General features: G+C 39.6%; 1 protein-coding gene across 1 annotated transcript in view; it reads right to left on the reverse strand.

The window, feature by feature from the left end:
* UTP15 (UTP15 small subunit processome component) overlaps positions 1-18,123 on the reverse strand; it is a 1,055,146-nt gene that overhangs the window by 137,716 nt on the left and 899,307 nt on the right. The window contains exon 12 of the mRNA XM_044063945.1: positions 1,626-1,684. Within this exon, the coding sequence (XP_043919880.1) occupies positions 1,626-1,684 (59 nt within the window). The remainder of the gene's footprint in view (positions 1-1,625; positions 1,685-18,123) is intronic.

The raw sequence follows: 18,123 nt of genomic DNA on the forward strand, positions 1-18,123 counted from the left end.
AGTTCTCTGAAGATGATACCTTCCAATCATTCCTACACGCATCATCCAAATAGTGTATATAATGTGTCTCTGAATTCATCCTTAAGCATACCAAACTCATTTTCTTCAAATAAAAATTCAAATTTGAAATATTTAGGTATAGTTTCCCTTAATACCGTTATGTGACCAACTCTCCATAACAGAAGATGTTCTAACAGAAGGCTGCAGTAAGAGACTAAGACTAAGCATAGACTGAAAATGGCCAGCCCATCTGGTAATGTGTGTGTGTGTGTGTGTGTGTGTGTATACATATATATATATATATATATATATATATATATATATATATATATATATATATATATATATATATACATACACATACACACCTATACAGAGTGGATATACCAGGTTTTTATGATATAAAAAATGAGACCACAATAAATAATTTCAAAACTTTTCCCACCTTTAATGTGACCTATAACCTTTACAATTCAATTGAAAAACAAATCGGTTAGGAGAAAAATGTAAAACATAAAAAATGTACAATAAGCTGGTTGCATAAGTGTGCACACCCTTAATCTAATACTTCGTTGAAGCACCTTTTGATTTAATTATATAGATAATTTGAATTACCTTTTACTATATATATGTGTGCGCGTGTGTGCCTACATATATCTACATAGGTCTGTGTGTGTGTGTACACACACACACATCTATAGAGAGGGAAACCAAAATTCAAAATGGCCACAGACAAACCATTTTGTAAAAACCTATACAGAGATACAGAAACAAATACATGCATAAAAATGGTGTCACTGAACCCCCCCCTCTGATTTTTAGTCCATGAAACTAATATGGGAAATTTGATATGGGAATCACTTTTACTTACTAGGAACAAGAAAAATCATGCAACCTAAAACTAAGAAGAGGATATGCCTTTCTGCTTTATTTTGCTTAGGTAACTCCTAACATTGCAACACTTACCTGCATGTCTGGAATAAAGGAAGGGAGTGAGACACACTGCTGCTGGGTATTGAAGACGTTGCCTGAGTGAAGCAGACTACTTGCATATTGTCTGGTTTTAACGATCTGTTTCTAAAAACTGGGCTCTAAAATAACACTATTGTTGGGTTGTCGGGCATGTCTCATGAGATAAAAATGATACTGCATTTTGGTTAAGTAAAATCATGGGAAACGTAGGTTTATCAACTACAGAACTTTTTTTGGCTTATTTCACCTGCAGCAGCTTTTTGGCCATTATATTTACTAACTGCAAACACACCATAAGACTTTTATTCAACTTCAGAAATTTTGTTCCAAGGTTATGGTCAATCAATAAGATGGACACTAAGGAGCTTAATGAATACTGCCTTTTTTTCATTACTTGGTTTATCCTAATAAAAAGCTGATGGCTGTAATCTGATTATATTTACAGAATGGTATTTTGTTTTTGATAATGGAAATAATACTAATTTAAATTGGTTTTAGTTTAAAAAAAAAAAACAGGGTTTACAGTCACATGCCTTCTTATGTGCTAGAACTGCTCTGCAAGTTTAGCCCCCTCCCCCTCAGAAAACCTGGAAAACAACATAATATAATATAATAAATCTAAAGGAATATGGCATAACAACATTGTAACTTACCACTAATTATCTCTGCAACACTGATTAAAACATGACAGAATCTTGGGTCGACTATATTTCTGCAAAAAGAAAAAATTAAGTTTTACATAGAGTGCCATAAACGTACAATGTTTACAGAAAAATTTAACCACAATAAACCATAAGTTAAACAGAGGTTAAGCATTCAATGTTGCTCACTCAAAGTTCTTGGTGCTCACTTTTACTTCTTGACCGGAATGCCTTCTGTGCAAAGTCTTCATTACCTCTCCATGTCCATGCGAGTTTTCACAAGGTGCTATAGGCAAACATTTGAAATGTTACATATTCTCCAAAATACAGAAAATGGCGTACAGTTGTGTACACTTCCCATAAATGTAGATGTTAGAGTGTATTCACTTTTGCAGTCATCAAATTTGGGTTATGCCTGCCAGGATAGCCCTCGGCCGGCCCGAATACCAGAGGCTTTGTATTTCTGCGTCGGTTGCGGTCGCTTCAGGACTGACGTCGGGTTGTCAGTAGTATAAAGTAAGGCAGCTGACTCCATTACATCAGTTTTTCTTGCCCTAACCAGTCAGGAGCCCCTAAGTAGGAGCCAGGTTCTGGTGGAAGAACCCCACCAGTAGAAAGTAAATACTAATATGTCCCTTGTAAGAAAAGAAAAGAAAAAAGAAACAAAAAAGGGGATGAAGGGAGGGAAACCAGGACTGCAACAGTGAATACACTCGAACATCTACATTTATGTTAAGTGTACACAACTGTACTTTGTTCATGTTTCATTGTTGCAGTCATCACATTTGGGTAGATTTCCAAAGCTGAGGAAATGGTTGGAGGCAGTCAAGGAAACTGGGCTGGCTAGGATGCCCTGCAAGACTGCAGAGGCAAACCCTGCCCTGGATTTGGAGAAGAGAGGCAGGTGGTAATGCTTGGTAAAAGTGTGAACAGATGTCCAGGTGGCAGCCTCCAGGATGTCCTTGGTGGGGACTCCTCTGAGGAAAGCTGCAGAGGTGGAGGCTGCCCTGGTGGAATGAGTTCTGACCCCCTTTGGGGAGACTTTCTGTGTTGTTTGTAGCAGAAATTGATGCAGTGTGCTATCCATTTGGAGACGGCTTTGCATTCTGCTTCAGTACCAAAGCTAACGAGCAACTGATCAGACTTTCTGAAAGATTTAGTCCTGTCTAGATAGACTCTGAGCTGTCTGTGCACATCTAGAGAGTGCAGGATCCTTTCCCCCTTGCTCTGGGGATTAGGAAAAAAATGTGGGCAAATGAATGGATTGGTTGAGAGCTACATTGGACACCACCTTGGGCATAAAGAATGGGTTAGTCCTGAGGGATACCCTGCCAGCATGGAAGATGATGAAGGGTTCCACAGCAACGAGTGCTTGCAGCTTAGATACTCTTCTGGCTGAAGTGATGGCCAGAAGGAAAGCCGTCTTCCAGGAGAGAAACTTTAGCTCTGCAGAAGAAACTGGTCGAAGGGGGGCTGGGTGAGCTTCTCCAACACTAAGTTAAAGTCCCAAGCTGGGGGTGGTGCTCTTCTGGGTGGTCTCAAGTTGTTAGCCCCTCTTAGGAACTGTTTGATCAAAAGGTGTGAGAAATGGGGCTGCTCAGTGGTAAAATGAGCAGAGACATGAATTGTAATAGAGGAAAAAGAGAGGCCACTGTGTAGCAGGTCAGCTAAGTAATCCAGGATGAGAGGGAGGGAGGGTTGTGCCTTGTTGGCTCCCTTAGCCTGAATTCAGGTGCAGAACCTTTTCTATTTGTCAGCATAAGACATTCTAGTGCTACGGCGTCTGGCCTCAAGTATAACATCTAGAACCTGTTTACTGGGATTGGCAGATTGATCGGGGGTTAGGGAATAAGCCAAGCTGCCAAATTGAGTGCCTGCAATTGGGGATGCATCAATTCCCCTTCCCTCTGGGTCAGGAGGTTTGGAATCTGAGGAAGATGCCATGGTGGCAGTAGGGACAGGCTGCACAGCAATAGGTACCAGTACTGGTGAGGCCAGTATGGAGCTATAAGAATTGTCCTTGGTTTCCTCCTTTATCTTGAGCAGTCCCCTGGGGATGAGAGGTACTGGAGGAAAGGCATAGACCGATAGACTGACCCAGGGGAAGGACAGGGCGTCCACTTTCCAAGGTATGCAGTGAAGATCCCTGGTGCAGAATTTGCTAAGCTGATGGTTGGTGTGGGAGGCAAAGAGGTCGACCTTCGTGGTGCCCCATTTCTGAATTATTAGGGAGAAGCTTTTTCTGTTGAGCTGCCACTCGTGTGGATCCAGAAGATGTCTGCTTAATTGATCTGCCAGAGAGTTTAGAGAACCTGGTAGGAATTGTGGTAGCAGGTGGAGCTGCATGGCAGAGGCTGTATGCCAAAGGGTCATGGCCAACCTGCATACAGGGTAGGAGTCCCCTCCCTGCTGTTGATATACCACATTGCAGTGGTGTTGTCTGTTTTGATCAGGAGAGCCCCTGGTTAAAGAAGGGGCTTGAAAGCTATCAAGGCGTGCTGGACAGCCATCATCTTTTTGGTTGATGTGTAGATGGATTTGCTGTGGGCTCCATTGGCCCTGTATGCATCTGCCGTTCAGGTGCGCATCCCAGGCATAGTCTAATGCATCTGTGGTGAGGGTCTGGGCAGCGGGGAGTGGTGAGAAAGGTAGTCCCTTGTTGTGGGAGCATGCTGTTTCCCACCAAAGGAAATCTTTTTTGGGGCAAGGAATTATAGGTAGAAGAGTCTCCAGGTCTTGAGAGTGTTGACAGCAAAGGCTTCTGGGGTACCAGTGAAGTTTCCGCATATGCAGTCTGGCATACGAAATTAGTAGTACGCAAGATGCCATGAACCCCAGAGCTTTCAGGATTTTCCTTGCAGATAGCTGGGGTCTGGTGGCTAGTTTAGAGAAGTAGGCTGTCAGGAAAATTTGCATTTCTGGTGTAAGGAATGCCATCTGGGATGCTGTGTTTAGGCTTGCTCCCAGGAATATAATCCTTTGGGTGGGCGCCTGTTTGGATTTCTTTTCTTTGACAGTGTACCCTAGGGAGGTTAGTAGGAACTTTACAAAGGCCAGGTGCTTGAGCAGCTTTTCCTGGCTGTCTGCCTGAATTACGCAGTCGTCTAAGTATGGGTAAATCTGGATATTCCTTGGTCTGTAAAAGGCAATGGCCGGAGCCAGACATTTTGTGAAAACTCTGGCAGCAGTAGATAAGCCAAAGGGAAGTGCAGAGAACTGAAAGTCCTGGGATCCTGCCCTGAAATGGACATATCTCCTGCATGATTCCCCGATAGGAATGTGGAGGTAGGCCTCTTTTACATCCAGGGTGGTTAGCCAAGCATCCTTGGAGAGTATGGGTAGCAGCTGCTAGAGGGTGAGCATTTTGAATTTTGGGATCACCAGGAAGGTGTTTAGAATAGATAGATTGAGGATGGAGTGCCAGGTGCCCTCTTTTCTGGGTACCAGAAAAAGTCTGGAGTAGAAACCTTGGCCTTTCTGGTCTGCAGGAACGTGCTCTACTGCCCTCATAGAGAGCAGGGAAAGAACTTGCTTTTGTGCCTCTACCCACTGGTTTGGAGGTAGATCTGGGAACCCTTTTGAGGTTGGAAGGGTGTGGAAAGAAAATTTGAATCCCTGGGACACTATGTTGAGAACCCAGTGGTCACTGGTAATGGTGGCCCAGGTGCTTGCGTGAAAGGAGAGTCTTCCTCCTAGGGGTAAGTGAAGGTGGGCAGAGGGAGGGGGTGGAGGTGAGTCATTGTGAATTCTTACCATAAGGGGTGGTTTAGAACTCCCTGGTTTTGAAGTGGAGTTAATCATCTGCTTAGCTCTTTGCATTTCCTGTTGCTGTTGTCCGGGGGGGGGGGGGGGTCTGGTTCCCCGGGGTCTGGGCTGAACTGGCTTAGAGGGAAGCAGGAAAGGACCAGTGCTTGGTGGGACAATGTCTGTTGAACCTGGGTGGCTGGACCTGTAAAAAATCCTTAACTGTCTGCATACATTTTGCTTTTTCTTCCATCTGTTTTGAGACCTATTCTGCCTTGGTACCAAATAAGCTGTCTTTGTGCAAGGGGGATCCAACTATTTAGATATGACATGGTTTGGCAAGGGCTGTTCCTTAAGGCATGCATGCCTTCTAATGACAGATCTGGTGACTGCTGCCCTGCAAGAAACTTCTAGGGCGCCAAAACCACAGTGCAAGGTGTGTTTAGTTACTTGAATTGCAGAATGCATTAACTCTTGTAACTCTTTAGATTCTGCACAAGCAGGAAAGGGCGACAATTTTTGTTTGAGTAGTTCTAGGGTATGTTGCTGAAATTTTAGCATGCGGAACTGACAATTAGGTGCCCTGATAGCAAGAGTAGCTAAGGTGTATACTTTTTTACCCCATCTGTCTACTGCTCGGGGATCCCTCTCTGAGGGGGTGGGATTCTTAGCAGAGGTTGCTTTAATTCCTTTAGGCCCTTGAGAAATAACCTCAGGGTCAGCAGAAGGATTTTTAAAAAGAAATTTGTGTGAGTCAGGGACTCTGTAGTACCTGTCAGGTTTACTGGGTGCAGGAGGGAGGGTGTCAGGAGTCAAGCTTGATTCCAGGAAAACATCCTCCACAACATCCAGGACTGGGGGGATGGCCAAGGGTCTATGCTGTGGAAGATCTAAGAATTCCCTGAGTCTGTTTTTAGACTAAGGGTAGTCCTGACTCTCCCACTGGAAATGCTCCCTTAAGGTATAAAGGGTTTCCCCAAAGGAAAAATCCTCTGGGGGAGAGGCTGAAGGGGATGATGGAATCCTCTGCATTAGAATACTCATAAGTAGAAAGGGGTTGCAAGTCTTTATATTCAGATGCATCAGAGTCATCAGACTCTTGTTCAGGCAAAACTACAGGGGATAAATCTCTTTTCCTTTTGGAGGGGGGAGCTTGGCTTACCCTGATCAGCATGATAAAGTCTTCCGCCATTTTAAGCATTTGAGACTGTGGCAAGGAAGCAGGTGCCTGCGATTGGGTTGTTGGTTTCTTGGGTGTGGTTCATACCCTGGGCCTAAGAAACTCAGTCGTTTTTGAAAGAACGGTAGTTGCGAAAGAAGATGTCAGTTTGTGTCGAGAATCGGTAGTGTGAAGGAATTCCTCAGAAGCCGGTGCCTGCTCAGTGGCTCCGGACCCATCCAAGGTAGAAACCGCAGGATCCTTATTCGAAGAGGAGTTTTGCGGCATACCGGACTCCAAAAGGGTCTCAGTAGCAGCCTGCGAATCCACAGAAGTCGGCATCAGGGGCTGCAGAAGTGCCTCACTGAGGACCGGAGAATTGATGACTAGCTTAACGGGAGCGTCGTTGGCAGATTTGGACCTGTGGGTTCTGTCTCTGTCTTTAGCTTTACGTTTTTTTCAGAAGATCTGCTGTTGAATGGCTTACTGAAGCCATATTGGAGTTTCAGGACTGTAAGCGAAAATATCTAGCTACAATAAGGGCCTGATGGATAGTTCTGGCATTGAACAAAGCACGAAGTGACAACGGGGGACGTCATGGTCTGGGCCTAAACAAGTGACGCAAGAAGTATGAAAGTCTGTGTGGTATTTGCTTTCCACAGGTGAGACATTTGTTAACTTTTTCTGACATTGGTTAATTCAAGAAAAAAGGATCCCCAATGGGGTAATTAGCTTTAGAAGACTTCAGCTTTAATTCGGTAGACGAAACTCGGGTAGCGGAAGACCGGCACTCATGCAAATTGCTTCTGCTTCGGGCTCCATGGCAAGAAAGACTGATGCAATGGTGTCAGCTGCCTTACTTTATACTACTGATGACCTGACGTCAGTCCTGAAGTGACGGCAACAGACACAGAAATACTAAGCCTGTGGTATTCGGGCTGGCCAAAGGCTACCCTGGCAGGGATAACCCAAATGTGATGACTGCAACAGTGAAACACGAAGAACATCAAGAAAGCCAGGGTACCTTTTGGCTAGGCTTATATAGGCCCTAGGGCCAATAGCCTAGTTCCTACCTATGAACTTACATATACCAAGTCTGAGATTGTCATTTCTTGGAATATTCCCTTTTCTCTGAGGTATGGCAATCTCGTTTTTGCTATATATGAAGTTAAGTGGTTGTACAAGTGTGCCGATTGATATTTACTCTTCTGCTGCATTATCGTTTTTTTGTTTTATGGGCAGTGCGTCAGCACTCTGCATTATTGAAACAAATAGAAAAACATAAGCCATGTCACAGTGAATCAAACAACTTGACACCTAAATAACTGTACAAGGATCACAAAACCCATAAAATGTTTTCCAACCACTTGTTGCTTATCTTCCTCTGCCATTCACAACTTTGCTTCTGTCATCATTAACGGAATACAAAAAAACAATTTACAATTCAGTTTAGCTGTGAAGCTAAATAGTAAACACAGGAGGGATCTGGTAGCAAATTCAAGCAGATCAAAGAAGAAAGAAATCCAAAAGCCCCTTTAAAAAGGACAAAGAATAGTCTGTGTTAGGCACTCAAACGAAACCCAAAAACTAGTAAATATAGTGCCTTCAACCAGAAACGACTCCTCAGATTATTTGAAAACTTTTTATTCACACGAAAAAAAACGCCATAAACGCTACTTCTCCAATTACGTTTTCGTCCTGTCAGGACTTCATCAGACAAAATTCTGTTACAAACAACTCTGTTTAAATACTTTCACATACCAAATTAATTGAATTAAACCAATCAAACCACTTCCTACAATTTTAAAATCATCAAGTCATATTGAATATATTCATTCATGAATATTAATTAGTTCAAAGTTGTAAAAAAGTGCTTTAGTGCTTATGAATACATTGCCTACCTAATAACTCATTTTAAAAACATCTTTAATACATTATATATTTATAAATTGTTTAAAAAACATGTAATCTATACTTAATAATTTTTAAAAAAAATGTATATACATTTAAAACTATTGCAAAGAATCCATCCATTCTCACATCATTAATGTTTGTTTGTGTGTGTTTTGATGTTCTACCCCCTCTAGTGGCCTTTTGTTATTACTACAATCAAATTTTATTTGCCTTTAACTTCAATAGAGACACTATGGATAAGTAGTCATTCAAGCCTGGTTCCTTTCCTGCTTCCAAGCTAACCTGCCACCATAATTCTTTACTTTCAAGGATGTCTTCCCACGGACCACCCCTGGTATCTACTTTGATTTGCTCCAATATTAAAAACTTAAAACTATATTCATTACATGTCTTACTGTGTTTAAAAAGAGCATTGGTTTCCTTGCCTTTACTGATGTCGTATGTATGCTCATAAATTCTTTTTTTCAAACTTCTTTCCGTCTTCCCTATATAAAAAGACTGACATCTTTCACATACCACTAAATATACCACTCTGTTAGAATCACAATTATAAAAACCTTTACTTGTAATTTTTCTTCTTCTACTGTGTATATATACCTCATTTGTGTTCATAATATAAGGACACTGTTGGCATTTGCCACATTTATAAGTTCCTTTCCTTTTGTTATTATTTAGTCCTGAATTACTGAACCCTACTTTTTCTATCATCCTTTTCAAGTTTGGTGCGTTTTTGTGTATTATTTTAGGTTGTATCTTTTTGATTTCATCTATATCAGTTAGGGCGGAGAAGGTATTCCATTCCCTTTCCAGTACTTTCCTCAAATTCCTATTTACCAAGTTATATTCCACCACTAAACTCTTTTGATAACCTTTCACCATTTCTGTTTCCTCACTATCCTTTAACCCTAAATGCCTATCTAGATCTATCCCTTTTATGGGGTAAAATCTGTGGTCTCTTCCTTCTTCTACCTCTCTTCTCATTTTTTCCACAAAGTCTATTGGATACCCCCTATCCTTGAACATTTTTTCTAACTTTTCACATTCGTCTATAAAGTCAGTTTGATTACTGGTCATTCTGGAACCCCTTACAAACTGACCCTTCACAATGTTCTTCTTACAGTGTAAGGGGTGTCCACTATCATAATGCAGGAAGGAATTTACATAGGTGTCTTTTGTATACACCTTAGTTTCAAATTGACCATCTTTTTTGTAAACTTCTACATCTAGGTACTTTAAGGTCTCTGGATTAACAGTGTGTGTAAATTTAAAAAAAATAGTAGTTTTATTGATATATTGGAAAAATTCCATAAAAGCTTCCTCTCCTCCCGTCCAGAACATAACTATATCGTCCAGAAACCTCCGGTATAATCACCAGTATTTTCTAAAGTCAGAGTTGAGCACATATTTTTCCTCCCATTTGCTTTAAACAATATTTGCAAAGGTAGGTGCGCATGCTGCACCCATGGACACACCCGTTATTTGTTGGAAAAATTCACCTCCAAATATAATGAAATTATTTTTTAGTACCATGTCCATGAGTGCAACAGAGCTGATTTTTTCCTCGTGTCATCTTTTTATCATCAAAAACGCTCTCTTCGAACATCTCCATTCCTTCTTCATAGGGTATACTGGAAAACAAGTCTATTATGCCTATTGTGATAAAAAGCAAGTCTTCCCTATAATATTCTATCTTTATTTCCCTCAGAAAGTCCCATGAATCTTTCAAAATCACCTCTTTGTTCACCCAAATATGTTTTGTTTTTAAATCCACAAACCTGGCAAGTGGTGTTGTTTTCGACCCTTCAGCCAATACTATAGGTCTTAGTGGGGGATTCTCCAAGTTTTTATGAATTTTTGGTATTCCAAAAATCGTCGCAATTCTTGGTTTCTTTACTTCTAAGTATCTAAATGTTTTGTCATTAATGACTTTCTCAAGTAGTAAATCCTGTATAGTCAAGTCAATTCTACTGTAAGCTCTGTTCACTTCATTTTTAGATACTGTTTTGTACTTTGTTTCGTCTCTCAATATATCATTCATCTTCCCTTCATATATTATTTTGTCCATTACTACTATCCCCCCTCCCTTATCTGGTTTCATTATTCTTATAGAGGTGTTACTTTTCAAATATTTTAACACTTCTTTTTCTTCTAAACCTAAATTCTCATAGCTTGTGAATCTTTTATTGTTGTTAAGATTCTGGGTCTTCCTTATCTCCCTTTCCATTACCATTTCAAAATTTTTAATCTGGGGAATTAGTGGTGGATTAAAATTAGATTTTCTAGTGAGGTTTCCTTTATTCATATTATTCCTATTGAAACCTGCTCTTGAAGCTAAAACTTCTAAATTTAATTTTCTTGTAAAAAGTTTCAGGTCTAATAAGGTGTTTGTGACATCACCTCTATTAAGGGGTATATATTTTAACCCTTTACTAAATAAATTAAAATGACCTTTTGTTAAAACTAAACTACTAAAATTGTAGATAGTGAAATCCTGGAATGTATTCCTAATGTCTATCACAATAATTTCCTGCATTTGGTCTAAGTCTGTTTGGGCTGGGGTACATTTTGATACTGTCTCCCCTTCCCCTTTCTCCCCCCCCATGTGAAAATTTTTTGACTCAAAATATACAGAATCTTGTCTCCTTCTATCACGTTCTAATGGGGGAAATTCTTCATCGTAATTTTCATTATACCATTTACTGTCCTCCCTATATTTGTTCCAGTTCCCTTTATAATTGCTTTTATCTAATCTAACTGGTGGCGGTCCAGGGTAACTGATGTTTGAATCATACTCACTGATGTCCCTCTTTAGTTTACCCATTTTCCTTTGGATAATGTCTTCACATTTACCATCAATGTCCTTCCTCACCTTAAAATATTTTTCTTTCTCTTCTTTAATCCCAAAAATCATGTCTTTCTTAATACATGCATCTAATTCATCAATTTCTTTTTTCAACACAAGCTGTTTTCTGTCATTTTCTTCTATAATCAGCTTTACTATCTCTAACCCACATTTGTTGAAAACTTTCACCAGACTCTCATGAAAAATAGACCCTTTCTCCACATTGTTTGGGTACTTGTAGACTCTAAGTCCCTTAGGGACAATCTCTTTTGTTAAACATTCTAAAAGGTAGGCATTCTCTATAGTGTAAGTTCTAAATTTCAACATCATTGTATGTAATTTATTTAACTTCACAATGTATGAATCCCCTTCCCCATTTTTATACTTTTTCTTAGTCCCCAAGTTCTCATAATTGTCCATTTTAAAACAGTATTCCTTGTTTAACCATATGTTGGTTGTTACATTATTGGTTACAGTACCTTTTAGTGCTTCTGAGGAATGTCCTGACCTCGCACTAACGCCATTATTGGCAAAATCAAAGTTTTTTTGCTCCGCTTCCTCTGCCTCCAAGTTAAAAATCTTCGGTGTCTCTCCTGGATCAAAGTTAGTGGAATTGCAGTCACCAAGGTCGCCGGCCACATCCCAATCGCCAATAAGCTCCCTTTTTCTTTTTTGTTTATTGCCAACGTGCTTCACGCTTCCGTTGGCTTCTGAACGAGCGTTATTTCGACTTACAAGCAGACTTTGGCAAAGGGGCGTGAGCAAGTCGATAAGCTCCGATAATTGTCCGATCAACTTTCTGGATTCGTCCACTTCCTCCTGCCCTTCAGAGCTCATCTTTGCGATGAGATTTGAGTGTCTCTGGCCAAAACACGCCAATACCAAGAACAAAGAATAGTCTGTGTTAGGCACTCAAACAAAACCCAAAAACTAGTAAATATAGTGCCTTCAACCAGAAACGACTCCTCAGATTATTTGAAAACTTTTTATTCACATGAAAAAAAACGCCATAAACGCTACTTCTCCAATTACGTTTTCGTCCTGTCAGGACTTCATCAGACAAAATTCTGTTACAAACAACTCTGTTTAAATACTTTCACATACCAAATTAATTGAATTAAACCAATCAAACCACTTCCTACAATTTTAAAATCATCAAGTCATATTGAATATATTCATTCATGAATATTAATTAGTTCAAAGTTGTAAAAAGTGCTTTAGTGCTTATGAATACATTGCCTACCTAATAACTCATTTTAAAAATATCTTTAATACATTATATATTTATAAATTGTTTAAAAAAACATGTAATCTATACTTAATAATTTTTTTAAAACATGTATATACATTTAAAACTATTGCAAAGAATCCATCCTTTCTCACATCATTAATGTTTGTTTGTGTGTGTTTTGATGTTCTACCCCCTCTAGTGGCCTTTTGTTATTACTACAATCAAATTTTATTTGCCTTTAACTTCAATAGAGACACTATGGATAAGTATTCATTCAAGCCTGGTTCCTTTCCTGCTTCCAAGCTAACCTGCCACCATAATTCTTTACTTTCAAGGATGTCTTCCCACGGACCACCCCTGGTATCTACTTTGATTTGCTCCAATATTAAAAACTTAAAACTATATTCATTACATGTCTTACTGTGTTTAAAAAGAGCATTGGTTTCCTTGCCTTTACTGATGTCGTATGTATGCTCATAAATTCTTTTTTTCAAACTTCTTTCCGTCTTCCCTATATAAAAAGACTGACAGGGATAACCCAAATGTGATGACTGCAACAGTGAAACACGAAGAACATCAAGAAAGCCAGGGTACCTTTTGGCTAGGCTTATATAGGCCCTAGGGCCAATAGCCTAGTACCTACCTATGAACTTACATATACCAAGTCCGAGATTGTCATTTCTTGGAATATTCCCTTTTCTCTGAGGTATGGCAATCTCGTTTTTGTTATATATGAAGATAAGTGGTTGTACAAGTGTGCTGATTGATATTTACTCTTCTGCTGCATTATCGTTTTTTTGTTTTATGGGCAGTGCGTCAGCACTCTGCATTATTGAAACAAATAGAAAAACATAAGCCATGTCACAGTGAATCAAACAACTTGACACCTAAATAACTGTCCAAGGATCACAAAACCCATAAAATGTTTTCCAACCACTTGTTGCTTATCTTCCTCTGCCATTCACAACTTTGCTTCTGTCATCATTAACGGAATACAAAAAACAATTTACAATTCAGTTTAGCTGTGAAGCTAAATAGTAAACACAGGAGGGATCTGGTAGCAAATTCAAGCAGATCAAAGAAGAAAGAAATCCAAAAGCCCCTTTAAAAAGGAGGCAAGTTACGACATAGGACTTCATTCACAATTTCAACCAATAGCCAAGAATATGAGTCCTGCATTTATGTTATCTGCATCACAGTTAAGATTAAGTTTGTTGCATGGGTTTTGGTACAAATGACAAATTATAAATATTTAATGAGATACTTCCTTCAAACACCTACTATAATTCCCTGTGAAAGATGCAATGCTAAGATCAGTTTCTACCAGTCAACCTGCATATGAATGAAACCCCCTTTAAAACTATACTAATACTTTTGCTGAAGTTGACAGAGGGGAAAAGGAAAGTAGCTGCAAAAACCCTTCTAAAACTAGATAGCACTTTGAGGATTTGGCAACACCAGTAGAAACTGCACAGCAGTGCCACATTTAGATGTTAACTTCAAGGAGGTCAACACTGTTTTAGAACTCAATTTTTGCAAGAAAATTCTCAACGGTCAGCTGACCCTGTTACCCTAACAGAAGAAGACAGGAACTAAACTAAAAACAGAGAGGAATGCACAATATACCACTTGAGTTTAGTGGCACTTCTTTATAATCAAATGCTGCTTACAGCTGTATGTAAAATGTAACTGAACAGATAAAACTGTTCACGTTAAATGACTTGATTAAACTGCTTATGTTAAATGACTTGACATAAAAATTGTTGGAAAAGGTTAATACAATAATCATTATGAGGAAGACAGCTGGAGCTCTAGACAAGAAAATACATTTTAATTGACAAACTACTTTTTAAAACACAGTATAACTTCATAGAAAATAACCAAAGTAATTCACTTTGTTCTTTATATATCACCTCAGTTTTAGAACACCTTCAGCTAAAAAAAAATGCTTCTGTGTTACCACCTTCATGCAAATAAGAAATATCAGTATAAAAACAAAATTTATTACAAACATCTGCCTTCTTTTTTGCAAAATGAAATATAACTGCTTTGCATTCAGAGAACAGCAACCCGCATTTCACAGAAAGTTAAGTTTACTGTATTCCATCCATCTCTACTGAAAGACACTCAAAGACAACAGATACAAAGTTATATATTTACTATAATGTTCCATCTGTGTTGCCCATCTTCATTTACTCTTGATATTTGGTTTCAGTTCCGAATATTGGAACTGACTTGGCTGTTACTACAGCAGAGGAGAACCAAAACCCCTCAAGCTTACTTACGATCCAGAATGCTCCTCTAATTTACCTCAGATCGACTTTGCAGATAGAAAAGAAAGGACAGAAAATATAATCCTAACACCAACTTTATCTGGTGATATATATGAAAAAAATGCATAACTAGGAGCATAATTCGTTCCACCAAGAGGTCTGAATGTAAGGTTGATGAAAGGTGGGGAGTCAAGGATAAATGACTCAGCTACCTTAGATCTTGGAAGGACACACAAAAGGATATTCCTGAGCCCCACAGAACCAAATGGTGCTTTTCCACTAGATATCAAATCCGATTTGTAATGAGTAATAAAGGTATGTGGGGTATTTCAGGTTGCTACTGCACAAGTATTGTTCATGAGAGCCTTAGAATAAGAAACTGCTTTAGTAGCTATGGCTCTATAGAGTGTGCTCTAACAGGCCCAGGTAATTTGACTTTCCTCTTGTTGTAAATGAAGGATATACAATATTTTCGTCATCTAGAAAAAAACTTGGATACTGGCTTACACATTCTGGTACTTCAGTTGGTCAAATTTTCCTATGTCTTTTGTTCTATGAAGATAGAAGTGCAAATGTCTATTAACATCCAATAAATGCAAACAGTATTCACCTTTGTTTTAGAAATTGGGAAAGAATACTGGTAAACTGATTATCTGATTAATATTTGTTTCCGACACCACTTTTGGTAGAAAGAAGAGCTCGTTCTGAAGAAGACCATGTCTTTGTGAAATATCAGATAAGGTGATTTGCAAAATGAGGCTTGAATTTCTGAAAATCTTCTGGCAGAGGTAATTGCTACCAGAAAATTAATTTACAAGACAAGAATTTCAGGTCGCAGATAGCAGCAGACTCAAAGGGGGAATGTCCTGTCTGTAAAACTAAGATTAGATCTCAAGGTGCAAATGGATCCTTAATATGGAGGCTTTAACATCAAGGTCCCTTTAGAATGCTTTGCAAAGTTTGAGAAATTAATAAGCATAGCAAAATTAATTTAAAATGGGTGGCGAAAGCCAAAGACACTCTGGCTAGACTTATAAATGCCCTAGGGCAGATAGCCTAGTATGAACCTATGAACTTGAACTCTGACAGTAGAGGAAGAGGCTCCTTCAAGGAGGTAAAGCTAAAATTCTAAGATTTTGTTGACAGGGGAAGAGAAGGAGTGAATGTTATCACGAGCCCAGTAGAAAAATCTCTTCCATTTACTACTGTAGAATTTTCTGGTGGAAGGCCAAAAGAGCCCTATGAACTGGGGAAGATGGATTATTATGCCTGGCAATTAATGGAACTGGAGAAACCAAGCTGTAAACGTGAGCTTTTGAAGGTTTGGGTGAACTAATCCGTCTGGATGGGGCAGGAGATCTGGATCCAGAGTCAACAGTCGCTGAATCAGATGAAGTTAAAGAAATGAGAAAGCAAATCTGTACAGGCCAGAAGGGAGCAATGAGGTTCTTCAAACCGACTGCCTTCTTTATTAACTGAGGAATTAACAGAATTGGGAGAAAAGGTACACAGAAATCCCAAAGGCCAATTGTGTGAAAAGCATCTCTTGGGGACTCTACTGGAGGGAAGGACCAGGGCAAAGCAGCTGCTGCACTTGTTCAGGGATGATGCAGTTTGCAGCACGGTTGGCTCCAGTGATGAAAAATATTTTCCACCACTTTGTGATTGTGAGACCTCATGTGGCAGAAAAATGCATCTGCTCAGTTTGTCTGCTATCACATTTTAACTCCGCAGAATATGCGTTGCTATCAGAAAGCAGCTGGAAGAGATTGCCCATTGCCAAACTCTTGAGAGCTTCTTGACAAAGGGGTAACACTTGGTTCCTTCCTGCTTGTTGATGTACAGGACTACTGATGTATCTGTTTGAATTGCAATCATTCCCAAGGGGAGAACAGTTTGAAAGGGTTGCAATGCTAAAAACATTGTCCTCAGCTCCAGAACACTGATATGCAAGCTGACCTCCATGAGGGACCAAGTGCCTTTGACCATCTTGCCCAGATAATGCCCTCTACCCCATCTGGGAGGCATCTATAGTCACTATAGCTTGGGGATGACAAGGGACAAAGGGGCAGCCAAGACAATTTCCTCTGACTGAATCCACCAAGCTAGATTTTTCTTGCAATGATTGGTAATCAAAGACTAATCTGACATTGGTTGATACAGTGTGGACCACTGACATGCTAGAAGTCAATGTAGAATTCTCATGTGAAATTTTGCTAAGGGACTAATGTAATGGCTGCCACCACTGAACCCAAGGCTTGTAAGCCTAGCTGTGTGGCTACCCTCTTGCTTCTGACATTTTTTTCTTATATCGTAGGCCTTGATCTTCTGCAATCTGAGATAAGGAAGGGAGGCTATGCAAGTCTTGGTATTTAGTACCGCTCCTATGAACTCTAAGTTTGCATTGGAGTTAGTTGTGGCTTTCCGTAATTACGGTAATCCCCAGGTTGGCAGAGGTCTGGAAAACATAGTCACTTGTTTGTCACAGTAGATTCCGGATGGGAGTGGTAATGATAGTCATCTATGGAGACATCCAGAATCCATGCAGTCTCAAGTGAGCTGCTACTACTGCCATGCGTTTGGTGACCACCCTAAGGGGCATTGGTGATACCAAAGGGCAGAGCCCTGAATTGATAATGACTGGTCCCAGCCGGAAGCGGAGAAATTTCCTGGAGCTCTTGTCCATTTATATGTGGTAACACACGTCCTGGAGATCTATCAAGCACATCCAATAGTCTTTCCCTAGAAATGGAAGGAGAGACTGAACTGTGAACATCTGGAATTTTGTCTGTCAAACTTGTTCAAAAAAACTTTGATCTGAAATTGTTCTCCAGTTCTCTGTAGTTTTTGGCACTAAAAGAACCTTAAGTAAACTCCGAATTCTATCTGGTCTGGTGGGACCTCTTGGATGATTCTTTTCTAGCAGTTTTTGAATTTCTACAACTGCTAGTTCATTCTGACTGGGTGAAATGTTGGGAATTTTGTTGGGGATGTGGGGGGGGGGGAGGTATGATGTATGCTCTGGTTATGATCCTATGTGCTCAAACATCTGAAGTTATCTGGAGCCAGGCAGTGCCCTAGCACTAAAAGTGTTATCTTTATTGTAAATACTGTATATATTTCTATAGACTTAGGGGTGAGTCACTATTTTCTCTCCTTCAACATTAGTATGATTGCATGGTTAATATTATAGAACTAGGAATCCTCACTTTGATTATATTCTGTTGTATTTGTTTCTATACTATTACTAAGCTATTTAGCTCTCTTACATGCCTATAATATTGTATCCTACTGTTCTTTTTTTATGTACCTTGTTATGTTATGTTTGTACTAGTATATAGTGGAGC

The sequence above is a fragment of the Protopterus annectens genome, chromosome 2.part2 (genome assembly GCF_019279795.1).
Source record: "Protopterus annectens isolate FY-2018-M chromosome 2.part2, PAN1.0, whole genome shotgun sequence".
Taxonomy (NCBI): domain Eukaryota; kingdom Metazoa; phylum Chordata; order Ceratodontiformes; family Protopteridae; genus Protopterus; species Protopterus annectens.